General features: G+C 51.5%; 1 protein-coding gene across 3 annotated transcripts in view; it reads left to right on the top strand.

The window, feature by feature from the left end:
• Ptpa (protein phosphatase 2 phosphatase activator) overlaps positions 1 to 26,246 on the top strand; it is a 29,829-nt gene extending 3,583 nt beyond the window's left edge. Inside the window, exons 2-10 of one of the 3 annotated variants that reach the window (XM_052182091.1) lie at positions 3,844 to 3,941; positions 5,645 to 5,731; positions 10,500 to 10,625; positions 14,203 to 14,320; positions 16,195 to 16,294; positions 16,902 to 17,026; positions 17,926 to 18,026; positions 21,743 to 21,850; positions 24,896 to 26,246. In XM_052182091.1, coding sequence (XP_052038051.1) covers positions 3,844 to 3,941; positions 5,645 to 5,731; positions 10,500 to 10,625; positions 14,203 to 14,320; positions 16,195 to 16,294; positions 16,902 to 17,026; positions 17,926 to 18,026; positions 21,743 to 21,850; positions 24,896 to 24,973 — 941 coding nt within the window. In that variant the 3' untranslated portion in view covers positions 24,974 to 26,246. Of the gene's footprint in view, positions 1 to 3,843; positions 3,942 to 5,644; positions 5,732 to 10,499; positions 10,626 to 14,202; positions 14,321 to 16,194; positions 16,295 to 16,901; positions 17,027 to 17,925; positions 18,027 to 21,742; positions 21,851 to 24,895 lie in introns of those variants that run through there. The other 2 variants (XM_052182092.1, XM_052182093.1) reach the window with 2 other exon arrangements.
• Positions 26,247 to 27,352: the final 1,106 nt, after the last annotated feature.

A 27,352-nucleotide genomic window follows, 5' to 3' on the forward strand; every position in this document is an offset into this window, starting at 1 on the left:
TGCTTTTCCAGAGGTTCTCAGTTCAATTCCCAGCAACCACATAGTAGCTCACAACCGTCTGTAATGGGATCCAGTACCCTCTTCTCATGTGTCCAAAGACAGCTATAGTGTAGTCATATAAGTAAAATAAAATTTTAAAAAAGAAAGCAGTAAAGAAGCGCCCCCCCCCTCCAGTGGTGGTGTCAGCCTTTAATCCCAGCACTTGGGAGGCAGAAGCAGGCGGATTTCTGAGTTCGAGGCCAGCCTGGTCTACAGAGTGAGTTCCAGAACAGCCAGGGGTACACAGAGAAACCCTGTCTCGAAAAAAACAAAAAACAAAACAAAAGAATGAGTTTCAGGACAGCCAGGACTGCACAGTGATACCTGCCTATGAAGAAGCTGGATGTGGGAGCTTGTGCCTATAATCCTGGCATTCACGAGGCTGAAAGGTGCACTGCCGTGAGTTCTAGGCCTGTCTGGGCAGCATGGTGGGCTCCAGGTTAGCCTGTTTGAAACCCTGTCTCTCCAGCATTCTTACTTGTTTGTTGTTGTTAGCCCTGTCCATCCAACTTCCCCAACCCCCATTTCCTGGTACACACATATATACAACACACACACACACATACACACACAGAGTCACACGGTTTCTCTGTGCAGCCCTGGCTGTGCTCAAACTCTGCTATGTAGAGCAGGCTAGTCCTGGCTTCTGCCTCCCTAGTGCTGGGATTAAAGCTGTGCCCACCATGCCCATGCCCATGCCCAGCTTCTTGCTGTGTTTCGTCTTGTTGGACGCTTTGCAGAGGGCCTGAGTCTGACTCTGTGCGCACAGGTTGGGCAGCTCACTACTGTTTGTGACTCTAGCTCCAGAGGACCCAGAACTCATACATAGAAATGATGTAGGTTAATATGATTCATATACTAAATTGTTTTTAATTTTGTTTTTTTTGAGACAGTGTTTCTCTGTGCAGCCCTGGCTGTCCTGAGTCTCACTCTGTAGACCAGGCCAGGCTTGAACTCACAGAGATCCACCTGCTTCAGTCTTTCCAGTGCTGGACTAAAGGTGTGCGCTACCACTGCTTGGGAATAAAATGTCTTTTAAAAATTAAAATAATAAAAGCAAAATTGAAAAAACAGAAAAACAATCACAGAGCTTTCCATTGTGTCTTTACTGGGGCTATTTGGGGTGCTTCTAATTTTTCCTATGCAGCAAGGACCTTTGGGTGTATTTTTGTTTCTCTGATCACCTGTAAGGCAAACTGGTCAGTGGAGGGGTGAGCCCCATGGCCACTGTGTTTCCCTGAAGAAGAGAGTGGCACTGCTCCACAGCTGCCCGACCAGGTGGCACCCCTCTGAATGTCCCAGTAGAGGGCTCTGCTCCCTCCTCGCAATAGTGCCATGCGGTTTGGATTTTGCAATCTTACCTGGACAAAGACCTCACATAATCTATAATTTATCTTTTTGCTTATTCAGTTATATTGATGGTTTTTTCAGCTGTTAATTGCAGTTTATATTTTTTTTAATTTTTTCTGTGGAGGTTCTTTTTCTTTTTTTTTCTTTTTCTTTTTTTTTTAAAGACAGACTTGGGCTACCTTAGAACTCACTATGTAGCCCAGACCAGCTTCTGAGCTGGTGATTATCCTCCTGTCTCAGCCTCCCAAATCTTGAGACTACAGGCAAGTGCCTGGATTATAGGCGCATGCCACTGTGCCAGCTTGGTTTTGGTGTTTCAAGCGTGTTGTCCAGTTAGGGAGTCGCTACTAGAAAAATTGCCAGTCATTTTGTGTGTATGAGCTTATGCCTCTGTGTGTGCCAGTGTGTGTGTAAGCAGAGTCACAGGCCATTTCTGGGCGTTGTCCTCGTGCTGTCCTCGCAGGGTGTCTTGCTGACCTGTGAGCTCCATGGGTACACCCGGATACCTCCTCGGCCCTGCAACGGCATGGCACGAGTGCCTGTCCCAGCTCTCTGTGCCGGCTCTGAGCTCAGGGTCTCATTGTCCGCGCAAGCACTTAACCAACGCAGTCACCTCCCCCTTTCACTTCCTCTGGAATCAAAGGCTGGAAGCTGCTGCCTTTGGCTAGATTTTTCTTGAACTCAGAAGCTGGAGTCTTACTTTTAAGTAGCTGTGGCTTATCTGTGTGTAGGTGGGGGTAGACCTAAGGTAAGGTGAGGGAGCCCCGTGACTGGAAAAGGAGGGCGGGTGGAGAACTTGAGAGTTTTAGTGTAGCCAGTCTGAGGAACAGGGAAGGGAAGGAGAGGAAGAGATAAGATAAAACCTGTAGGAGATGAGAGCTGGAGAGATGGCTCAGCAGTTTGGAGCACTGACTATTCCCGAGGTCCCAAGTTCAAATCCCAGCAACCACATGGTGGCTCACAACTGTAATGAGATCTGATGCCTTCTTTTGGAGTGTCTGAAGGCAGCTACAGTACTTATATATAATAACTAAATAAATCATAATAAACACCTATAGGAGAGGAAGAGGAGTCAAAACTATACAATCCTGGGAGCCATAAGTATTGGGGATTTCTTAGATAGATGATTAAATATTAAGTAGGGTGCGTTTCTCCTATCTAGGGGTATAACTTGTGTTTATATTAATTGTTTTGAGTTTATTGTGTGGGCGTTTTGTGGGTTGAGAATTTATTAATATAAATCTGACTGATAAATCACAAGCCTTTAGAGTTTTAATTTTTATAGGCTCTAATCACCTTTTCTAAAACGCAAAGACAAAACCTTTCTCCCAAATCAGTATATCTTTGAGCCAGTAACCAGAAAAACCTTTAGCTTAACCTCTTTCCCAAAGGAATAATATAATCACAAAACTCAAAATCATACCCATTTTGAAAATTAAAACAATCTGAAATAAATGAAGTAAATTAAAATATTGTATGAGTTTATTTTTAGACTCTTTTTTTCCTTTTATTTTGTCATGTCAGGAAATTAACTCACATAGAGTCCACAAATAGAGAATAAGAGTACACTTTAATATATTATCTGTCTATTATGCTCTCTACCTGGAATCATAGACTTTTGTTTATTAATATTTTTATATTATCTATTTCTTATATTATTTATTTGGAGTTATAGACTTTTATTTATTAATATTTTTATATCACTTGTTATGTTTTTTATCTGGAGTCAGACATTTATTAATATTGTATATAATAAGCAATTATTTTTTATTTAGGAGTCTTAAAAGTAAAAAATTTTATTATATAAATTTATAGTTTAATTATATGTCCCAAGAAATAGGTAGCTTTTGTTTTTTGGCTCTCTGACTCAGAGTAGTCATCATCTAGAGTTTTGATTTTTACTGGGTTACAACCCACCCATAATAAGAGAACGGTGAGATGGGCAGTCGCTACATGGGGCTCACCATGGAGGTGACGGGAGGGCCAGAGAGTAGACTGGTGCTAGTGTGGGATGGTGTCTTTTAATGTTTCACATAGCACATAGAGGTGCACACCTTTAATCCCAGCACTAGGATGGCAGAGACAGGCAGATCTCTGAGTTCAAGGTCTATAACCTGGTCTGCATCGGGAGTTCTAGGACACCTAGAGGCTACACAGAAAAATCTTGTCTGGGGGGGGGGGGAGTGTGTGTGTGTGTGTGTGTGTGTGAGAGAGAGAGAGAGAGAGAGAGAGAGAGAGAGAGAGAGAGAGAGAGAGAAAGAAAGAGAAAGAAAGAGAGAGCGAGCTGGGTATGGTATGCCACTTGGTGATCAACATTTAAGAGGTAGAGACAGGCAGAGCTCTCTGAGTTCGAGGCCAGCCAGGGCTACATAGAGAGACTCTGCCTCCAAAAAAGAAGGGAGGGCTGGAGGGATTATTTACCTGTCTGTCTGCTTTTTCATTTTCTTCATCAAGATTCTTCAGAAGAGACCCTTCCAGCTACTCAGAACTTTATCATTCCAAAAAAGGAGATCCACACAGTTCCAGATATGGGCAAATGGAAGCGCTCTCAGGTAGGAGCAGGGCAAGAACCTGCGGCTTTTCAGTGGACAGTGGCTGTCCAGGCCCTGGCCTTTGCTCTTGGCACCTGAAGTGTCAGTCCTGCAGGGATGGGAGGGCAGCTGCTGTCCTGCTCCCTCCCTGGCACTGCACACAGTTGCCGGGTCAGGAAGGTTTGACCAGAGCTTCGCACTCTGCTTAAATCACCCACTGCTCCTTTGATCCTATATTGGATGCACATGAGTCTCCTGCAAATGCAAGAGGCAGGGCCACGGGGAGGAGAGACTAGTGTGTAGACACCTCGGCCAGGAACTGAGCTCCAGTGGCCTGGGGGCGGGCTGGCTTTCCCTGCTGCTCAGCCCAGACTGAGCAGTAAACAGTTTAGGCTTACAGTCCAGAACTGAGGAAAAGAAAGGCCACTTGGAATTCTTAGGAAGGGACTTGAGCCCAGCTCCAGCCAGGTACTAACGCTAGGTCTGCAGCTGCCACGGAGAATGTCGTTTGGACAGACAGCAGGCCCAAGGGCTTGTGTGACAGATGATCCATGCCACAGCCTCCATTGAGCAGGGAGAGGCACGGGGCTGTCCCTCTTTCACAAGCCTGCCTGCCTGCCCTCTGACATCCACAGGTGGCTCTCACTTCCTTCTCTGGTTAGGTGAGCACCTCGGTCCCCTTGGCTGCCTTAGTGCTGTCTGGATAGAGCCCTTTCGTCATCTGTTGCTCTGTCTCTGAGCTTCTCAGTTTCAGCACCGTTGACATTTGGGAAGAGTTGAGCCTTGAATGATAAGCTCTACCCACTGAATGTCACCAGAGACTGAGAACTGTCCCTTATCTGGATCTAGCTATTTCTATGACACACTTTTTACATTTCATGACATACACTAGCTCTGCTCTGGACAAGGACCTAGGCCTGGCCTTTGTGGGGAAATGTCTTGTGCTTGATGCCCTTGGCCTGCTGGAGGCCATCCCATAGGCTGGTAGGCGGCCCCGCTGGGACTCACCCTCTCAATGCCAACATCTGTTTTCGTGGCTCATTGTGGGTGTCAGGCAGCTGTAGACTGGATGAGGAGGCAGAAAATGAAGACGCAAGATGGAATGGAGACACTTGCTTTCAGAAACTGCTTCCCTGGGGCCTGTGTCCCACTGGTTTTTTCTCCCTATGCTAGGGTAACCTGCAACCCAACAGGAAGAAAGTGCAGGGCCAAGAGACCTGTCCACAGGCAGACACAGCTCCTGCTGGAAGCAGAGGTTCTGCACTTTAGCTGCCCTCCTGATGGGGGAGGGGAGTGCTGGGGGGTCCCTTGAACTCCTGCTGGTGCTGACTGGGTTCTAGTCAGACATTTGGCTACTTGGCTGTAAAGTAGGCTAGCAGGGTCCGAGCTCCATGTCTCATGAAACCTTGGTTATGGAAAACCATGGGCAGATTACCTCCTCCCTTGAAGTCCTAGTCTCTGCGTTAGTAAAATGGTGACAGTAGGGTCCTGTGGGGCTATCTTAAGAAACGACCAGCGGCCACCCTGAGCACTCAGAACCTAGGGCGCAGGTTGGGGTGCTTGTGATCACTGCATTGCTGCCTTTGTTGATGGGGCAGGCTGTGTGCATTTGGTACTCTGTGTCTCCTGGTAGTAGGTTGGAGAGGGAGCTGGGGAACTTGGGTGGAGTTGGAGCAGATGAGATCTGACACCCTCTTTTTTCCTGTTCTCCCTGTTTTTGCTAGGCATATGCTGACTACATTGGCTTTATCCTTACCCTCAATGAAGGTGTGAAGGGGAAGAAGCTGACCTTCGACTACAAAGTCTCTGAGGTAGGCGCAGGCAAGGAGGGGGCCTGCTGCAGAGTCAAGCAGGCTGACTACAGCAGGCAGGTGCAGACAGTAGGCTGCCCCAGGGCAATGCAGTTAGCTCTTAACCACTGAGCCATCTCTCCAGCCCCTGTATTTTTATTAATCTTGAAATTAAAGATGACAAAAGAGGCTGGAGATGTGGCTCAGGCACTTGCTTGGCATATGCACAGCCCTGGGTTCCATGCCCATGGCTGGAAAGAAGCAAAGGAGACAGATGAGTTTGTGGAGAGATAACTAGCAGACACATAGATGACATCAGTGTGGTAGATCAGCATCGACTTGGCATGCCTTGGGCCCTGAGTTCAAACCCCAGTGCTACGACTGCCCAGGGCAACCCTAGTAACAGTGTGCATGCACACATCCTGTCTGTTGACATAATTGGCATGCCCTGTTGAAAGAGTCCCTCATTTGTTTAAACAATCCCAGCTGAAAGCCGCGTCTCTGGGCATCCAGCAATGAGATCTATTTCCTCAAGCTTTCTTCGTAGGAATGCTGAGCAGATAGCACAGGCAGGCGCTTACTTTGGGTTCCTCCTGCGTAATAGGTACTCAGGTTGTTTTAGAGACAACTTGATTATGCAGAAAAGACATGAGCTGGGGGACAGGGCTAACCTCTATCATTGGAAGGAACAGTCTTCCATTCTGCATGTGTTCTGGGAGTGTCATCTCCCAAAACTAGGTCCCAGGCCTCCAGTGGCCTCTTGGGTTCTTGTCCCAGTTGGCCCGGAGCCACCCTGAGCCTCTTATCTCTTCACACTTTGGCTCTCTGCCCTCTGGGTACAGTTGGGCTGTTGGGTAAGGCCCTGGCCTAGTTTCTTCATCTGTCCCAGCCTGAGCTGGCCCTCTTTACCGTCATACCAGGTCCCCAGTACTGTCACTTCTGGCCTGTTGGCTTCTGGGGGACATAGTGTAGTTCTTTCTACAGGATGGGATTTAGGGCTGTACTGGGGAGAGACAGCTGTCCCTTGGGAGCAAGCCCACACAATGAGTCCTTGGGTTTGCTCTTCTTGGGCTGTGCCTTTGGACATAGGCTGGCTGGCTGAGCTCAACAGTGCCCAGTGTGCTGGAGACATCAAGGGGGAGCTAATTAAGGAGAATGTCATCAAGGACTGGGGGAGATGGGAGGCTGGAGAGGTGGCTCAGTGGTTAGAGCACTGACTGCTCTTCCAGAGGTCCTGAGTTCAATTCCCAGCAACCACATGGTGGCTCACAACCATCTGTGATGGGATCTGATGCCCTCTTCTGGTGTGTCTGAAGACAGCTACAGTGTACTCACATGCATACAATAAAAAAATAAATCTTGAAAGAAAAAAAGGAGAGAAAGGAAGAAAGAAAGAAAGAAAAAAAGAGAGTGATAGATAGGCAGGTGTTTTGTTTGTTTCTTTATTGAGACAGGATCTCTGTAGTCTTGCCTGGCTCTCCTTACCCAGTGCACCAGGCTGGCCTTGAACTCACACTCAGGAGGTCTGATGGAATGAAAGGCATTTGTTACCACACCTTATTTTTTTCTCAGATCTTGGTTTGCAGAATGGCCAGTTGGTAAGTATAATTTTAGAGAAGCTTTTAGCACTCCCATCAAATTTAAGCCCCCCCCCCCAGCATGGGTGGGGCACACTTTATGCCTTGGGGTGGAGTAGGGTGGTTCCAGGTTCCTGTGCCCTGAGTTCAAAAGTCCTTCCAGAAGGAGGAGCTGTGAGTCTTAATTGCTCCCTGGCCCAGCCGAGCTGCAGGGGTCTAGGTCCCTACTGGCTTCAGGAGCCACGGTTGTCCTCTCCTTTAACCGCTTTAGTGCTTCATCAGGACCACAGGCAGAGATCTCCAGGGAGCCTGGTGCTTCCTGGAGCTAAGGTGTGCCAACCTCTTGTGTGCCAGAGTTGCTCTGTGAAATGAGCTTTGGTCTGTACCTAGCAGCAGTTCATAGTGACCTGGTTCCTCACAAAGCCTGGCTTTGATAGCACTTGCTCAAGATATCTTTATGCCACACCAGCCACTGCCTGAAGGAAATGTGCTCCTTCCAGGCTCCAAGCATGGGTGAAGGTGGTGAAGGGCAGCCCTCGGGGCCATTGCTCTGCTGTCCAGCCAGGAGCAGGCGCTTCCATGGTTATGGCTTCTGAGTCCCTGCAGCCGCAGACCATGGCCAGCAGTTCACTGTAGATACAAAGAACTTAAGATTCCAGGTATCGCAGGGCTGTCCGGGTCCCCTTGCGGTTTAATAATAAAGATGCAGAGACATCTGTATAAAGACTGTTGGCCTGTTTGCTGCGGAGTCTCTCAGCTGGGCTCTAACGTAGCTCACCGTCTCTGCCATTGTATCTCTCCGTGTGACTCTCAACTGCCCTCCCTTCCTGTCTTGTTCCTGTTCTTCCTTCTGTCCTGCTGTCTGCCAGTCTTGCTGCCCCCACTCCAGCTGTTAGCTCTTTATTATGCAAAAAGCCACACTTGATACTCAAGCTGCTGGCTTTGGGGACTATGTGGCCATCCTCAAGGCAGCCTGCCTTTCTGTTCTGGGCAGATGAGGAAGCTACAAACATGATAAACCTTTACATATCCTGTTAGTCTGGTGCTGGTTCAATTAACTGCTGAGAACAGAGGAACTTAGCTGTCTTTATAGCCAGTGGATACAATATTTGTGGATCATCCCAATACCAAATGTGAGGGCAAGGATCTATAGATACCTCTTAAGGCACAAGAGCCTGTCACAGAGCAATGGGACATACTTAATGCCTGCAGACCCTGAAACTGGACCTTGGACAGCTGCCTTAGCCTGTGCCTCTCCCGTGAACCTCTTTCCACACCAGTGTGGACACAGAATGTATGACCCACTAATAGTCCTCCAGCCAGGGCCTCAGCCTGCCTACCTAAGCACAACCTTGCCTGGGTTCACTCGTGGCTCCACCCAGTTCTAGCTGCTACAGGAGATTCCTCTTTGTACTGTGCCTTCTCGCTGACACGACAGGATCTCTTCCTGGCGGGAATCCTTTTTCCCACGCCTCCTGGCCTTGAGTTGCTCCCTCATCCCATCATCCTCCAGCCCTGAGTCCTGGCATCTTGGCTCCTCACTGCCTGGTCTCTGGATAGATGCCTGACCTGTAAATAAGAACGGCTAGCTGATGCCTTCCACAACTGTGACAGCGGCTTTGCTTCCTGGTGCTGTTTGTGGGCTGGCATGGACAGATGGGGTCTCAGGCTACCAGCCCTCAAAGTTTAATAGATGACCCCAGATTTGCATTGCAGAATTGTGACCAAGTATTTCCTGCAGTGGTGAAATATGAAGATAGCCTAGACATTCAATAGTGAGTGAGGACCGTTAGTGCTCACTGGTGGGGAAAGAGGTTCAGGGGAAGGAGCAGGCTGAGGCAGCTGTCCAAAGTCCAGGTCCAGGGTCTGCGGGCATAAAGATGTCCATTGCCCTGTGACAGGTTCTTGTGCCTTAGGAGGTATCCACAGAGCTCAGTGCTGTTCTGAGGGAAGATGGGAGCCAGGCCTGTCTTCCTGTAGCATTCTTACAGTGCTAAGCAGTGGAGGACACTAGAGAAAACAGGCCGGCTGCTAAGATGTAGGTGGCGGTTGGTTTTGGAGGTACTTGTTGCTATGATTAGGACCTGACAGGAAGCAGCCTAACGGAGTGGGTTTATCCTGGCAGTTCATCATGGCGGAGAAGACAAGCTGAAGGGCTGAGGCTCCGTGGTCAGGAAGCAGGGGATGAAGGCTCACTCTGTTATCCTTCCATTCAGACTGGGAGCACACCTGGGGGGGGGGGGGACCCACACTCTCAGACCATCTGGAAAATGTCCTCAGAGACATGCACAGTGCTTTTAAATGGTCATGGTGACAATGAAGATTGTCTTACTTAGTGTTTCTAATTGCTGTGATAAAGCATCATAACCAGCCGGGCAGTGGTGGCGCACGCCTTTAATCCCAGCACTTAGGAGGCAGAGGCAGGATTTCTGAGTTCGAGGCCAGCCTGGTCTACAGAGAGTTTCAGGACAGCCAGGGCTACACAGAGAAACCCTGTCTTAAAAAAACAAAAAACAAACAAACAAACAAACAAACAAAAAAACAAAAAACAAAGCATCATAACCAAAAGCAACTTTGAAGAGGAAAAGTTTTATTTCAACTTACGAGTCTTAGGTCCCAGTTTATCACTGAGGGAAGTCAGGACAAGAACTTAAACAGAGGCCATGGGAAAGTGCTGCCCACTGGCTTGCTCACCCTGTTTCTTACAGAACCCAGGACCACCTGTCCAGGGTTAGCATTGTCCACAGTAAGTTGGGCCCTCCCATATTGGTCATCAGTCAAAAAAAAAAAAGTACCACAGGCTTGCCCGTAGGCTAATCTACTGGGGTGTTTTCTTAATTAAGGGTCCCTCTTCTCACATGACTACATTTAGTTGACATAAAACTAGCCAGCAAAAAGCTGAAGCACCACCCTGTTCTTTATCTCTTCTGTTCATATGTCTGTATTGAGTGAAGGTCTTCCCTCGTATCTGCTTTAACAAAGATTGGGGCAGATGTTCGTGCCTATTTAGTAGGCTGGATGAAGAGTCAGTTGGAACTATCCATGACACTCTCCTGTTAGCCAAGTGTGACTCCTGACCCTCCTTCATATTCTGGACAGTTGGGAATAAGGGGGACAACTAGGAGAGCTGCCAGCCTAGGGGTCTTCCTTCTGTGGCTCCAGCAGGGCCACTAGTCATTGTGGTGTGTGGTTCCTCTGTCGCACCTTCACAGGCCATAGAGAAGCTGGTGGCACTTCTTGATACGCTGGATAGGTGGATTGATGAAACCCCGCCAGTGGACCAGCCTTCCCGATTTGGGAACAAAGCATACAGGACCTGGTACGCCAAACTTGATCAGGTGAGACTGACTGTTAGAGCCCGGGCTGGCCGGGCCAATGGGAGTACTACTGTGGTCCCAGATGGGTGAGGTCTGTGCTCAAAGCAGGCCTGTTTAGCTTCCTAGCATAAAAGCAAGAAGTTTGTCAGAATGGCAGTTTTAATTTACCTAGATTACAAAGTCATCCTCGCTGGGCAGTGGTGGCGCAAGCCTGTAATTCCAGCACTTGGGAGGCAGAGGCAGGCAAATTTCTGAGTTCAAGGCCAGCCTGGTCTACAGAGTGAATTCCAGGACAGCCAGGGCTATACAGAGAAACCCTGTCTTGAAAACAAACAAACAAAAAAAACCAAAGTCATCCTCTCGCAACCAATCTTCTGGGAATGTCAGGTGTGGTTACCCAGTGTCCTGTGTGAGGCTACTTATTAAGTCGTTTTATTAGCAGCAGATAGGAAATGATTCAGGCACCCATGATAAGAGGGCAAGTTAACTGAACTGGACCACCCATCTGTGCGTACTGTGCAACTATGAAAAAGAGTAAGGATGCCAGGTGGTAGTGGTGGGGATAGTCACACCTTTAGTCACAGCACTGGGCAAGCAGAGGCAGGGGATCCCTGTGAGTTACAGGCCAGCCTGGTCTACAGATCCAGTTCTAAGACAGCTAGGGCTACACAGAGAAACCCTGTCTCAGAGAAAACAAACAAAAATGAAAAAGAAAAAGTGTGGGTGTGGTGGCACACACTCTTAATCTCAACATTTGGGTGGCAGAAGTGCAAGGATCCCTGTGAATTTGAGGCCAGTCTGATCTGTAGCAGGTTCTGTGTTAGCTAGGGCTGTATAGTAACAAACCAAAGCGAACAACAGCAAAACAAACAAAAACCCCAAACCAGCATAATTTGAGAAAGTCCCAGTCTTTAAATAACTCTTAACAGTTAAAAGGCCCCAGTTCCCCCTTGAAATCTGCATCTTAGCTGAGCTCCTATAAACAAACACCAAGTTATATACTTTCTCATTTCAAACCCGGGAGGGAGAGTCAGGGTGGAGGTCAAAGCGGAGCCAGAATTCCACAGGGCAGCATCTGGAATCCACACCTGGTCTCTCTTCTGCCTCCAGAGGCTCGTGCAGCCCTGCTTCTTGCTCTGCCATCTGCAGCACACAGCTCCTCTTGTAGGCACAGGTTGGCCCACACCACCCCTCCCACTGTCTTGTGGTTTCTCCCACTATGGCGGCGCCTCATGACTAAGCCCCCGTGGCTTAGCCTTTCTTCAGGGTCTGTGACCTTACCCCTTGGTGTTCATTCTCACCTTCTCTCCTCCATGCCTCCTTCATGCCAAGTTCAGCTCCAGCTTGAGATGCAGCCTTGCCCCAAGACCACAGCTTTTGTCTACTGACCCTGGTGACTGAAATACTTCCCAGAGGAGTTGTCTGTTCTGATGCTGATCTCTCATTAATGACAGTGGATTTCTCAGCACCAGCTGACCAGAAGCCATCCCATGAACAACCTCATAGAGTCTGCTTCTCTGTAACCCTGACAAGCCAGGCCTCCACTGTCTGCATTTCCTTCACCACTCACTGAGCCCCCGTGGAACAGCCCAGTAAGCTCTAAGGACTTAATGTCTTTTCCAGCTCGAAGTTCCAGACACTTCTCCAGTCTCCAATAAAACATGATCCAGTCCGTCGATCAAAACCCCACTCCCGGAACCTGTTTCTGTTCTTTTGGTAATGGTGTTCATTGCAGCAGCGGAGATGCAAACTGATGTCATTAGAAACTCTGTTTTTCTCCTAGAATCCATTCTTCATTTTGTTTTTGTTTTTATTTTTTTAAACTCAGGTTGGCGACTCAGAAGATTTTAAAATCAAATATTCTCTGTGGCTGGAGAGATAGCCTGTCAGTTAAGAGCACATGTGTTTGAGACAGTCTTTCTAGTTCATCCTGGCTGTCCTGGGATTTGCTCTGTAGGTTGTCCTCAAGCTAACAGAGATCCTCCTTTGTCTGCCTCCTGAGTGTTGGAGTTAAAGGCCTGTGTCGCTATGCCCTACCATGCATGGGTTACCCTTACAGCAAGCCTGATTTCAGTTCGCAGGGCCCAATGCTGAGTGCCAACAAGTCCTGTAACTGCAGCTCCAGTGCATCCAACAGCCACTTTTGGACTCCAAGGGCACTTGCATGCATGTGATAACACATACATGGTACAAAGCATACACAAGTTATAAGATAAACCTTACAAGTCAAACATCTCAGTACAGTCTAGAGACACATTAACTTGATTGACCACAGCAGGGACATTAGAAACCCTTGTTTTCTGTAGTTAAGCCATTCTCTTTCTATTAGAGAACGCCTTGTGTGGAGAAAACCCTGTAGTTCATAACTGACCAGAGTCCCAACATCTGAGTGTGTCAGTCAAGGCCCATTGGTATTGTAAAGCATAAGGGCATACATGTCAGCATGTGTGGTACAGGAGTGCATGTGGCATGCTCAGAACAAGGCTGTACCGACACGGTGCAGCAGAGGAGGGCACTGTCGAAAGCATTATGGACTCACAAATGCGCTTGTTTTTAATGGGTTTCTGATGAATGCCGCAATGCCGCTGTCCTGTGCCACCGTCCCCCCTCCAATGTCCCCCCCAGCCAGGAGAGTGACTGCTGTGACACTCTGCCCCCAAGGCTTTAGTCTTGGAAAGAAGTTGCCTCTTTGGAGCATCTGGGAAAATACAGCTTTGGGTCTCTGTGGAGAGTAGCAGTACTCACAGGCCAGGCGAGGCCTGTGGTGGCAATGCCTCCAGCCCCAGTTAGATGTTTCTTACTAATCCGTCACTCCATGAGCACACCACTGTCCAGGAGGGAGCAGCCTCAGGGTGCAGTGCACTCTGGTGGTGAGCGGCCTTGGTGTCTCACGAGAAACATGAAGTTAGAACTGGGAGGAAAGCTGCAGCAGCTTGGGGATCTGCGTGTGTCGGCAGTGTGTGTCTGCAGTGTGTGTCTGCAGTGCACCTGCCACCCACGCAAGCTGCACAACACCCAGCTCTGGGGGGTCTCCAGCGGGAAAGCTCTCGTCCTCAGCCTCTGGCGATCGGTGACCATACATGAGTTTTGTTTGTATGTTTTGACGTTCATGTTTGGGTAGCCTCCGTTACTCGACGTTACATCACCGGTCAGGTTCACCATGCTGTCACTTGAGACGTATCCTTTTTTCTGTTGTGTAGTAGTCTGTTGTTGCACAAATCTGTGCGTTATATTTATTCTGCTCTTTTGGGACATTGTAGTTGAGTTTTCTGCTTTGGCTGGTGTTAGTGATGCTGTCGTAGCATTCTTGTGTGTGTCATGGCCGACTCTAGCCTCCACGCTTACTGCCCTGGGAGTGAGGCCAGCAACTGTGGGGATAGTAGGCCGGACATCCCATAATCCCTGTAGGGCTTTGGGAGAATTGATTTCTTATCTTGCCCCCCCCGCCCCCCGCCCAGTCACTCCAGGAGTTCCCTCCCCTTTTCTAGCCACTCAGAACTGGGAAGCAGGCAAGTGTGGATGCCTGGCCCCCAGTGCGTGCCTACTCACCCAGATGCTGCCTAATCTGCTGCCACCACTGTGTCTCTTATGTTATCAGGAAGCAGAAAACTTGGTGGCCACAGTGGTCCCCACCCACCTAGCTGCTGCTGTACCTGAAGTGGCAGTTTACCTGAAGGAGGCTGTGGGGAACTCCACACGAATTGACTATGGCACAGGTATCTGCTGCTGAGGGGCTCTGGGTGATTGGGGCCTTGCTGCTTTCTTCACGTTGCTCGAGCTGCTTTCTCTAGCCTCCACACGGTTTTGGGGGTCTCTGAGAAAGCAACAGTTTGTCAGGCCCCTGAGTGTGTGTGTGTGTGTGTGTGTGTGTGTGTCTCGGGATGGGTGCGGGTATGGAATTCAGCAGTGTTGGAAGGGATAGAGGGATAGTAATTGCTGGCTCTATCTTATTCCACCAGGTGGCGCTACTGCCACAGGCATGGCACCTGCTGAGTGTTGATTTCAGTTCTTGGTGAAGCTGGCTTCTGCTTAGGTGCTTCTTCACGCTAGAGACAGTTTATTGAGCACTTACTAAAAACGGCTGCCTAAAGAAGAAAAACCTTTGATAGCCCACTCTCTCTCTCTCACATCTCTTGTCTCTCAGCCATTTTCTTTGTGCTGATGATCTTTGGCTCTGTCATTCATTTTGGCCAAGTTCTTGCAGGGACTTGAAAGAAGTATTCTCTAGGTTGGGATAGCCTCTCTAGCCCAGGAGACCCCTGTTGGGATACGGTTTCCTTTCCTCTTTTCCCTGAAGTAGGCGTTTGTGAGGTGTGCTGGGGAAGGAGAGCCAGAGGGAGGGAGTGTCTTTTGTTTTTGGTTTTTTGTTTTTGTTTTTTTTTTTGTTTTGTTTTTTTGTTTTTTAGATTTATTTATTATATGTAAGTACACTGTAGCTGTCTTCAGACACCCCAGAAGAGGGCATCAGATCTCATTACCAATGGTTGTGAGCCATCATGTGGTTGCTAGAATTTGAACTCACGGCCTTCAGAAGAGCAGTCAGTGCTCTTAACCACTGAGCCATCTCTCCAGCCCAAGGGAGCGAGTATCAAGGGCAGGCCCGGGACAGGCTTCCCTAGAGGCAGAGCCTTGGGGAACTCTGTTCCGCTTGCTGCTGGCAGCAGTTCTGAGACCTGGGATATGGGGAGCTTTGATTAATACCAAACTAGGCAAAGATTTCTAGGGCAGCAGGGTACCCTGGCTGTCTGGCTGAAATGCCCATGTGAACATAACTGAGCGTGTGGCGTCCATATCTGGCAGCTGTCTAGTCTGCAGATGTAGCTTGAAACCCCTGGCTACCCCTCCCTCCAGATGTCTTAGCACATAAGGAGCAGGGTCCAGGGTCTAGCCGTGCTTTGTGAGAGCGGACTGTGCCGCTGGGTGTGACTAGGAGAGGAGGCTCCCTCTTACCTTGTGATCGTCCTCAGTGCTCATGCAAGCTCTTAGCAGGCTGCTGCGGTCCATCTGGTCAGAGCTTCCTTCCGTGGCCTCTGCTGAGGACAAGCTGATTACTTACCTTGGGCCTCTGTATGCTGCTGCTTCTGCCTAGAATGTCTTCCTAGTGTCTTTTTTTTGCTGGCCATCTCCCATTCCTCTTTCATTTCAAGCATTATTTCCCTAAGGGAAAACCTTGAACTCTGAAATTAGGATTCCCCTAGGATGCCTCCGTTACCCACCTGTCTCCCAAAGAGCTAAACTCATAGTAGTAAATATACTTAATATTTAATGTCTGTGGTCTCTGACAAATCATGAGCTCTTTGAGGCAAGGACTCATTTGTTACTGGGATCCAGCATGGACAGTGTCTGCCCACATAGTAGGTGCTCAATAAGCTGGGGTTACTAATTGGTCAAACCCATGAAGTCGGGTGCAGGTGCCTACACAGGAGGTCTCCAGCAGGCCCCTCAGGAAGCGCGCCAGTGCTTGTGCTTGTTGAAAGTCTGGGGCTTCTGGGCCGGGAAGGGGGTGTCCACCTTAGTGTGGGCCTTCCTGCTCAAAGGAGTGGGCTGCTGGGGGACTTCTAGAAGAAGTCAGCTTGGACCATTTCCCCAGGGCATGAGGCTGCCTTTGCTGCTTTCCTCTGTTGTCTCTGCAAGATTGGTGTGCTCCGGGTGGACGACCAGGTGGCTATTGTCTTCAAGGTGTTTGATAGGTGAGTCACCTTGGAGGGAGGAGATGGCATGTGGTTCCTGGTGTTCACCACGTGGAGGCGCTGTTCTGAGGTTTCTCTTCACAACCTTAAGTTGCAACTAGCTGCCTGCCTCTTATAGGAGAGGAAACAGACAGGTGTCTGCTGACATCACAGGCCACCAAAGACAGAAGGCACTCCTCTGGGCAGCGCAAGTGTGCAGGGACCTGCTCTGAGCTGCACAGCCCTGGGGATGTGCCTACTTGCTAGGACCTATGAGCTGTGAGCTGCCCCAGATGAAGAACACTGCTGTCCCCGTTTGGGCACACCTCCAGCTCTGCAGGGGACCCGTGTATGCAGCTTCTGATTCTGACCCTGGGGACTCACCCACTTTCCAGTGCCACCTGAGATTGGAGAAAGGGACTTCTGCCCAGGGTATTACAAGTTGCCAGGGTTGACGACACTAAGCCTGGTTTCCAGGTGGTGTTTTGTCCCTCTCCCTGACAGAAGACATCTGAGAGGAAAGGGAAGTCCGTGGACTCTTTGAGCCTAACCATTCTCCGTACCCATCGCGTGCTGAAGAATGCCATCTCTCATCCTTGTCTCTCCTTTCTCCCCGCCCCTCCTACAGGTATCTTGAGGTCATGCGGAAGTTGCAGAAGACATACAGGATGGAGCCTGCGGGCAGCCAGGGCGTCTGGGGTCTGGATGACTTCCAGTTCCTGCCCTTCATCTGGGGCAGCTCCCAGCTCATAGGTACTAGTGAGTGGACACATCTCCACCTTGTACCCCATGGGTGCAGCTGTGTCCCCAAGTCCCTCCGTTCCCCTCCTCCTGCCCAGGACACACAGTGGCAGTCTGTAGAGCAGGCTTAGACCAGCTTAGACTAGTTGTTGATGGAGGGTGTTGGCTGTCGACTTAATGCTGTGAGCCAGCGTGGCCAGCTAGAGGAGGTAACGGTGTGGTGCCACCAAGATGACGGGAAGCGAGTGAGCGGGCGGGAGCCAGGGCCGCATGTGCCTCTGTGGGATAGACCCGGTGACGCCTCCATGTGGTCCGATGAAAATGAGGGGCTCTTTTGATCTGTGCTCATCGGTGTGTCCAGTCACCTGTGAAAAGGCCCATCCAGGCGTGGTCAGCATCCTGAGACCTGCCATTGCATGGGGTTCGGACTAGTCCTCACCACAGTCTTCTCAGGGACTCCAGGGTGCTCTAGTGCTGTGGCGTGTGCACCCCACTCCGTAGTGTCCTTCTGACCCAGCGGATGTGTAGTTAGCGCCACTAGGGTACTTTTACTTTTTTTTCCCTGGCTGGCCTGGAACTCACCTATCTCTGTATGCTGGGAGTAAAGGTATAGCTTAAACAGCGCAGGCTGGTGCTGCTGACGAACCAGGAGCAGAATTGTTGTCATGGTTAGTGGATCTCAAGTGCGTCTGTCATCTTTGCTGATTGGTAGCACATCAGGTTTGTGTCACCAGTGTCACCACGGGTACAGCATGATGGCTAACTGTACAGTGAGTGCCTCACTGGGTGACAAGGATTTCTCAGTCCCTTATGACCTGTGTGCACTGAGCAGGGACTCTACCATAGCTCTATGCACCTTGTGCTCAGGCTGGGTCAGGGCTGTTCTGAAGCCCAGGCCTCTACTTTCCCAGACCACCCCCACCTGGAGCCCAGACATTTTGTGGATGAGAAAGCGGTGAGCGAGAACCACAAGGACTACATGTTCCTCCAGTGCATCCTGTTCATCACTGAGGTGAGAGCTACACCAGCCTCTGTTCGCCGCCTTGGCTGCTGGGGCCTCTTGCCAGCCGCCAGCCGCCTTCCAGAACAGGAGGACTCTTTCATTGTTAGGTTTGAGTGGATCTTCACTCTGCTACCCAAGCTGGCCTTAAATTCGTGATAGTCTTCCTGCCTCAGCCTCCTGACTGCTTTGGATTAGAAAATAAGCCACCACACTCAGCTCCTATGGGTCTCTTAGGCTGATGGGTTAAATTGTAGTTGTTAGCTAGACTTGGTAACCTGGCAGCAGGCCTAAAAGGGTGCCATGCATTATGTTCACCTCAGCAGTGTTCTAGAGGTGAACACAAGCACCCTGTGGTGGCAGTCACTGGGCTCTACATCACACTACTGGCACATTGGCTGACTGGAAGCTCTTGTCTCGCTGAGGCAGATTCCCTATAGTATGGTGCGGAACATTCCTCAAGGTGGAATTCTGAAAATTCATGGCTGCTTTCTCATGCCAGCTTTCTCTCTCAGAATCTTGTGGACAAGAGCCAGGAGCTCATCAAGGGACCCACAGGCTCAGGGCCTTGCTTCTAGGAGGTGTTAGAACTTTAGTGTGTTTGCCCTACAGACTACAGTGGTCTCGCCCGCGGATGCCACTCTCTTGGCTCCTTGGTCTAAGCCTCTGAGCAAGGAAAAGCCTGCTTAGCAGCCTTGACTCTAGGTTCCTTCTGGTCAGCATTCGCCTCAGGGTTGTGCCAAGCTCCAGGGGCCAGAGGGGAATGACACATTTTTTCCAAGTCAGCAAATGGAGCCAGGACTGCCGACTGGGCGGCCACTCTTGGTTCTTGGAGATATGCTGCCTTCAGCAGTGTGGCAGGCTCCAGGTCAGAAGGACCGGGTCAGCCTGGCTCACCCACCGCCTTGAAAGACTGCTTTGCAAGACTTGAGCGTGCAGTGAGGGGCTGGGGAGGATCTCGGCTGAGAGGGAAGGACTGGGTGGGAAGGAGCCACAGATTCTGCAGAGCTTGCTGCTTCAGGCCAAGCCTAAGCTGTTACTGCTTCCCTGGGCAGCTGGCCAAGGCCCTTGTGTCCCTGTCAATAATTCTAACAAGAAGGCTAGCCAGGCTGGGCTTTGGGGTCCAGGGATCGATCCCATGCTAAGGGGGGGGGGGAAGGAGGAAGGAAGGGAGGGAGGGAGGGAGGGAGAGAGAGAGAGAGAGAGAGAGAGAGAGAGAGAGAGAGAGAGAGAGAGAGAGAGAGAGAGAGAGAGTGAGTTAGTTGGCTGGTATAAAACCCCAAAACCTTTCCCAAAGTTTGGAATGGAGGACTCCATAGGAGGCAGTCTGAATAACCACAAGGAGGCGCTAAAGTGCGTAAAACTCAGGTGCTTGGGTAACTGAGGTAGAAGTGGGAGGGGCAGGTTTTTGGCTGTTGTGCACCTTCTCTGCAAGGCTTGGTTTTCGCTTGGTTCCAGACTCTTGGGTCAGTCAGTCAGGCTCTGGTTGGCTGCTAGGCACTGCCTGCCTGGGCTGTGCAGTTGTGGCGCTCACTCTGCTGCTGTTACCGTTCAGACAGACAGACAGACAGATGGATACAGATATATAGACATTCCCCACCCCTGCCTGCACTGCATGAAGTTGGCAGTTTTTACTTCTAACCCCATCAGTAAGTGAGCAGTCTCATGCAGAGGACACAGAAGCCCACAGGGTGTTGAGGCTTTTGGTCAGGGAGACCTGCAGTCTTTACTGGTCAAACAAAACCCAAGGAAGTAGGGATGGGAACCACTTCCCTTTGCTGGGTCTTGTGTCGGACTGCGGGACTGCGGACATTGATAGCCCTGGACGTGACAATGGGTAACCCACCTACAGGACTCTCCTGCTTCAGGAAATGTAGCCCTGGCGCCTTTAAGAGCCCAGGGCAGGCAGGAAAAGAATTTCAGTTTCAATCTGGCTTCTAAATTTGGAGTTTTGGGAAGGGAGGGATCAGATTTCAGCTGGAAGGGAAGGAGCTGACAGGAAGGCAGTGCTGAGCCTCCCCCACCCCGCCCATCCCCCTCAGTTACTGACAGAGGAACCATTTACAAAAGGCCGATTCTCTGGGGAGTGGAGAGGCAGGAACGCAGCGTCTGTGAGTAATTTCCTGCTCAATATGGCTGCTCTGACTCACACGATTCCCCTGGGGTCACTGCGGGACTGCAGTTGCTTGTTCTCGCTTTCTCTTCTCCCTTTGTGGCTAGAATGAGCTGATTTGGGGGGGGGTCTTCTCACCCCCAATTTCTTTTCTCCCTCATTTTCCCCCTTACTCTTGAGTTGCAGAACCTTCTTCATGTGAAGGACTTGGGAGACCTGAGGCCCTGAAGGCCTTGAGGGCGGGGTGGCCTCTCTAGGGACATAACTGGACTACATAACTGGGCCTGCCTCTAGCTCTGCAGTCTGCCAGACAGCCCTTTTTGAGTGTCCCTTGCTAGTGAGCGCAGCTGCCCCCTTCCCTCCTCCCCACCCCCTCCAAGGTCTTAGCATCCCTTATCTGGTCCAGGGTCCTTGCTGAGCCAGCCCCGAGCACCTGCCTGAGACAAAGCAGCTGATCATTGGCTCGGGTTCTGGAGTTGGGCCCCGTTTCCCAGCTCCAGCCTGCAAGTGTGCAGAATTGGATGGGAAGTAGAGAGGCTGAGGGCGGAGTCTCTGCAGGAGTGCTGGGATAAATCTTGGAAAGCTGAGGGAACTGTAAACTGGTGCCTATAGTCGAGGAAGGACTCCACAAAGGCCTGGTAGGGAGCAGGGCAGGCTTTGGGAACCTCCTGTCTTCACCACTGGGGCGGAGCCACCGAGACAGGCTCTCATTGGTGATTCTTGCTGGGAGGGGAGGTGATATGGAAAAATGGCAGCATTTCTAATTTAAATCTAGACATTGCCCTGGTCTGTGATGTCCTTCTGTGATGAATACTTGGGTTTGTCCTTTCCCCTGGAACGACCCCTCTCTTACACCGCCTCCCCCCCACTCCCCGCCGTCATGACGGCTTCTGGAGCCTTCCATTCACTAAGGTCCAAGCCTCTGCTTCCCTGCCAGACTCCGTGCACTTTCCAGAGTCTTTCTCCATAGTGTGGGGCTGGCCGCTGAGCCCTGTTCCCAACATAAATGCTGCTGTAACCTGGGAAGGGCGTGAGGAGGGCGTGCTGAGCTGCATGGCTAAGAAATACAAGTGTCCCGGGCGGATGCACTCGGACCCAGCTTCACTTCCTTCCCTGTTCCCGGGCTGAGGCTCTGATGCCCAGGACTGCACTAGACTGCATGGCACGGCTCCGCCTCCCTGCAGTCAGAGTGTGAGCAAGAACTGACCCAGGACCGACCACCCACACCTGCTCGCCTTGCTGCTGTGGTCTTTTCTGCCCCACTCTTGTCCATGCTGAGCCAGCTTTCCTCCTGTACAGCCCCTTTCCTGTCCTGGGGTACAGGCCACGCGCCCTACAAAGTGGGGAAGGGAGCCTGGCGCTGCTGTCTGGATGGGAACACATTCTACTCTACAGTGGAGATTGTGATAGGAATGGGAATGGAGCCTCTGTTCTGTCTGTGTGAAAGAGGCAAGCAGAGGCTGTGGATGAGACAAGTTCTGCTTCTTCAAGCAGGCCTTATAGGCCCAGCCAGTGTGCGTGCGTGTGTGTGTGTGTGTGTGTGTGTGTGTGTGTGTGCGCGCGCCCCCATGCGTGCATGTCCTCTGCCTCTCTAGTTCCTGGCCTTCTTTTCCAGATGAAGACCGGCCCCTTTGCAGAGCACTCCAACCAGCTGTGGAACATCAGTGCTGTCCCCTCCTGGTCTAAAGTGAACCAGGGCCTCATTCGCATGTATAAGGCAGAGGTGAGTGGGTCTGGCCAGCCTGCCTGCCCCTGGGGTCACTTGGTCCGGGGGTGAGCTCAGGACCTCTGATTCTTCATCACATTGTTTTGCTCTGGCTCTTGGGCCAGCTGTCTGAAACTTGGGGACCTCAGAACCTGATGGATGAGCAGGGGCCCAGCTCATTTCTTCATAGCTTAGGGATTGAAACAGCCTGTGTGCTGGAGAACGTAGGCTCTCTTTGTATCTTTCAGATGGCCTGAGGCCTCTCGATAACCTTAGTGTCTCCCTAAGTGACTAGGACATCAAACATGGGAAAGGGGATATGTGGTCTTTTCTGCTTCCAGCTTATTATAACTGCTGCTGGGAAGACCCTGGGGCTGGGGCTCCCCTGCTGAAAGGTGCCTGCCCTCCTAGGGTCTGCCACACTCCCCACTTTCTACCTGTCTGCCTGGCCCTCCAATATCTGGAGCTCCTTGACTGGCATTTTTGTTCAGTGCCTCTTGGGCCGTGAGATCCAAATGTGTCTCCCCACCCCGCCCCACCCTGCACTGGTGCTAACAGCCTCAGTGGTGCCCTGGAGCAGCCCCTCTCTGATTCCTGACCATACTGTCATCCCATCTCTTAGGAGAGGAGTCACCTTCACAGAGCTCAGAGCTCACCCCATCCATCACCAGAGGAGGGACATCAAGGAAGGGTCAGCTGGCTTTGGTGGTACAAATGCTCCCACTGGCCTGGCAGCCTTGGATTTGGTCTGAAGGGGTTCATAGAGCAGGATCTGCCAGGCAGGGCCAGGGCCTGGCCAGCCTTCCCTGTTCTCTCCTGGGTCCTCTTCCTCTAGGCTTCACATCCTGTGTTAGGTTTCAGCCCACATTCCTCCCTCGTCTGGAGGCCACTCCTGGAGCTACCCAGACCTCCTCCTGCTCCGCAGGCCAGCTCCAGCACGGCCCTTGTCCTGTCTCCACGGCCTGCCTTCCGCTGATCCCTAGCAGGAATACAGGAAAGACTGACTGCCCTGCTCTGGAGAGTGTCAGCATGGAGAGCATACAGCACTCCTATACCGAAGGCAGGACTCCAGCTGCTGGCCTGTGTGTCCAAACCTGTAGTGAACTCGGCCTCCTAAGAGGAAGGCCAGCAACCCTGACCCCGACCCTGTCCCCCTTTCAGAGGCAGAAGATCTGCGGGCTGAGGGAGGGAGGAGTGTGAGGTACAAGATGGTGGTACAGCACCCAGGCCTTAGAAGCTACAACCTTAAGTCCTAAATGAGTTGCTAGGTATCCCTGCAGTTACCTACTGAAAGGCTTTGTGACTAAAGGCTAGACATTTCACCTAGGGCATTTCACCTCAGTGGGAGCTGAGCCTTGCTCAGACCCTCCCCTGTGCTAGGGTGGATTGCTGACAGGCATGAGCGTGAGGCTTTGTCACACCTAGTTCTTTTTTCGGGTTGTTTTGTTTTTGAAGACAGGGTTTCTCTGTGTAGCCCTGGCTGTCCTAGAACTCAGTCTATAGACCAGGCTGGCCTTGAACTCAGAGAGCCGCCTGCTTCTGCCTCCCAAGTGCTGGGACTAAAGGTGTGTGCTACCACCTCCAGGCAGTGCACCCAGTTCTTACTGGTGCTATAATCTAGTCCCTGGGTTTAGGGCGCTATAAGCCCCGATCAGAAGGCCCAGGAAAGGACCTACTTTTTTAGCCCAGTTCTCCACTCACAGGGAAGACCCCAGAGCTGCCAACAGGGGGTCTGATCAGGCCTGGTGCCTGGTGTTAGGCAGCCTTAGGATATGCAATTAGCTGTCAAGTTCCCTGACCTGGTTTTTTGAAGAGAAGTATCAGGGGCTTTCTGGCCATGTGTGGTGGGATCTTTCTATAAGGAAGGCTGTTGCCATACCTGGACTTCTTTCCTGGGACTACCCAGCCTGGATGGGTCAGGAGCTGCCTGCCAGGTTTCTAAAGCCTGGGGCCAGTTGCTGGGCAGAATGGCAGAGAGAAAAGCCCTCCTAGAGGCTGCTGCTGCCCTGGGGCCTTGGACCTCATCCACCCCAGCAGCTTCTTACCAATTTAGCTCCTGCTTATTCTGTGGGCCCTTCCCCCACTTGCCTTTCTGGCTTTTCTTTGTGAGAGCCTGAAGCAGGTTGACCTTTGACCCTTTCTGGAATTCCAGGCCTTGTGGGGTGGGGGTGGGGGTGCCTTCCAAACTCCCACCACTTCCTGATGACATAAGCACTGAGGCAGCCTTGCCTCAGGCCTGGGCACGCCACTCCTCCCCTAGGACAGACTGCACCTCCTTCTCCACACTTGCTCTGGCCTGGCTCTATACTAGAGCTCAGTCTCTGTTCTACTTGCACCCCTCCCACTTTTCTGAAGCTGCTTTCTGGTGCGAGGGAGGTGAGCCCATCAAGTTAGTCCTTTGACACAGCTAGAGCTAGGTCCTCACCTCTGAGGCCATAAGTCTTGCTCCCCAACAGCCTACAGGTCCCAAGCATACCGAGGGTTGTTTAGGAGGCCAGGCCAGCCTGGCAGATCTCCATCTTCACATCCTGGCTGGAGCTACTGCCTGCAAGACAGAGCAAGCCAGTAACAGGCAAACCTATAGTCTGCAGGCCCGGGCTCAGGCTGCCGGGGTCTGGCCTGGGCTCGGGGAGTCCCTTGTCCTTGGCCTGCCATCAGTGTTATTGCCAGGAGCTGCCATCACGGTAGGGCAGAGGTGTCTGCCCACTCCGGTTATCTCACTTGCAAGGGTCAAGATGTCCTTTGAGGCCAAAGACTACAGAAAGTAGGCCCTAGCCTCTTCTCAGTTGTGTTCAGGATTAGGGATTAGGGTGGAGGCTGTGGGTGGGATCTTCGCCATTTCTTAAGGCCCGAGTCTTGGCTTCTACTGTGTGGGTGCCTTTGAATGGGAAGTGGGGACAAGGTGAACAAGACCACCTTCCTCATAGGCCAGGGGCTGCCCTTGAGCACTGAGGGATTCCCATATAGAGATGGCTGCAGTTGGGAACTTCATGTTTGTCTGGGTCCCTGGGGATGCAAGAGGCAAGACAGGCCTCACCTCCCTGGTTTCCCCTCCTTTCTTAGTGCCTGGAGAAGTTCCCTGTGATCCAGCACTTCAAGTTCGGGAGCCTGCTGCCCATCCATCCAGTCACATCAGGCTAGGAGAGGCTGAACGACCAGAGCCACCCTGGCCAGGTCCCTGTGCCCTCTCTGACCCAGCACCCCTCCCGCCCACCTTCTGTTCTTTCTGTTTGATGAGAGGCTATTTACTGAGATGGGTGCTAAGCAAGGCCTGAGTTGGGAATTGACCAAAGTGTGGCCAGTTTTTTGACTGTCCATCTGGTGGATAAGCAAGAAGTGAGGGACTTGGCCATGGCCCAGGCCCTGCCCATCCCTGTGCGCCTGCTTCCTTTCCCTCCTGCCCAGGCCCATGTGGAGGAAATGAGGACATCCTGCTCTTCCCGTTCCTTCCCCCGATGTGATGGCCCCCTCATTAAGAGCAGGAGCCCCGTGCCTCCAGGGCCTGTTGGTTTCCCACTAGCCGTCCACTGGGTATCTGCTATGGGGCTGGAGGGTAAGGGGGCGGGGAGATGGTTTGTAGGGGCCGTGGATGATGAGGCTGGTCTTCTCAAGGCACCGTCCTGGCCCTGGGGGACCTATGTCCACCTTCATGCTGGCTTTGTTCCCTGGCCCTTGGCTTTGCTAGTTTTCCTGACTGTTAACAAAGCATTCCCCTTCCTGGGGACAGCCTAGCTATGGAAGCTTCCCTGGGCTCCTGGGAAAGCCCATTGCTTGGGTAAGATCTGCCTTTCCAGAAAAACTCAGGGAGGCAGTAGGACTGTGTGTCTGGAGAACCTAGTTTCCTCCAGTCAGTCTCAGGCCTGCAGATCTGCTGCCTCTGCCTGCTTTGAGTGGTCTCGAGCTTCACCTGAGGCCCTTGGCTGGCTGCTCTGCTCCCCTGGGTCAGTTTGTGGCTTGTGGGGGAGGATAAAGAAGGCAGCAGGCCTCTCTCCCGCTTCCCTTTGTGAGATGAGGTAAGTGCCTGCCTGGCCTGGGCATAAACTCAGCATGGGTAGGGCTGCTCAGGGGACCGAGACACAGTCTAGTCGCCCGTTTTCTCCCAGCGTGTGGCTGACTGGTACCTGCAGACCCCTGTCCCGCTTGAGCCTGCCCTTCTGCACTGCCCACCCTGTGTCTGTGCCCCCTTTGTGGAGTGGACACTGACAAGCACAACCCAGGGGCTTGGCCAGGGATTAACTATGTATGACCTGGGCAGAGCTGGCATTGAAGTCATCAGTCACGGGCAGTTTCCCAGGAAAGGCCCACTGCCAGCCAGCCTTCCAGGGTCAGGCCTCCCTGGCTCCCTTCCCTGTTCCTGGGTCCCCAGCCCTGCGCCTCCCTTGCTGTTTGGATTAAAGCCTCTGTTTTACACCTGTCCCTGTGTGCGACATCTTTTCCTGACACATCTGAGTGATTGTTCCCCAGCAGCTCTCCTCCTCACTAGCTGACTTTCTGGGGATGGGACATGTGACAGTGACTAAAGCAGCAAGAGGGTTCAATCCTGGCCGTCCCCCTGCTCACTCCTAATGGCCAGGTTGTGGGTAGGTTTCTGAGCTACTCAAGCCCCAGCACCCTCATCTAAAAAATGGGCACAATCACAAGTGGCACTGGTGATCCTGAGTCTAGACCTGGTTCAGAACACATGCTGTGTTGTCACTGTGACATGTGTGCACCTCATGAAGCTGCTAGGCACAGGTCCTAGGACCTGGCACATGCTAAGCAGGAACCAGCTGTCCTGGACCCCTGCCGGCCCAGAGATGAGGCTGACATCAAAAGTGGCCTCGGCAGTTGCTAGTGTAGTCCTCCCTGTCCTTAGCCCACCTGGTCTGTGACGCTAGGGCTGAGCACAGCTGTGCAGTGGGACTCCCTGGACACCAGGCACGCCTGAGAGGCGGAGTCTTTGCACAAAGGCAGGAAGAGGAGCCAGAGTGGTCACTGGCTCTTCCCTGGTTGCACAAAGCCATGTCTCCAGTGTCTACCACACTTGAATCCAAACAGACAGCCAGGGCTACACAAAGAAACCCTGTCTCGAAAAACCTAAAAGGGAAAAGAAAAGAAATTAATAGGGGAGGGCTGCTTTTTTGAGTTACACATAAGCATGTCCAGTTTGGGTACTGTGTTTTAGTTAAGTTTTACCCTGTGAAGAGACATCATGACCACAGCAAATCTTATAAAGGACACATTTAATTGGTGCTGGCTTCCAGGTTCAGAGGTCTATGCTTTCTCATCGTGGCAGGAAGCGTCACAGCGTGCAGGCAGACATGGTGCTGGAGAAGGAGCTGAGGGCTCTGTGTGTGCCTCAGCAGGCAGCAGGACGAGGGATGAGGGAAGGACCCTGGGCCTGTGGGCGTTTTCATGCAGACCACCACACTATGACTCAGTTTTCTACACGGTTAATACCTGACAGCTGTGCCATCATGTTTCAAAAAGTGTCTTGGTCTGGAGCAGTCTTCTAGTGCTATCCATGGGCACCTGCAAGGG

The sequence above is a fragment of the Apodemus sylvaticus genome, chromosome 5 (genome assembly GCF_947179515.1).
Source record: "Apodemus sylvaticus chromosome 5, mApoSyl1.1, whole genome shotgun sequence".
Lineage (NCBI taxonomy): Eukaryota > Metazoa > Chordata > Mammalia > Rodentia > Muridae > Apodemus > Apodemus sylvaticus.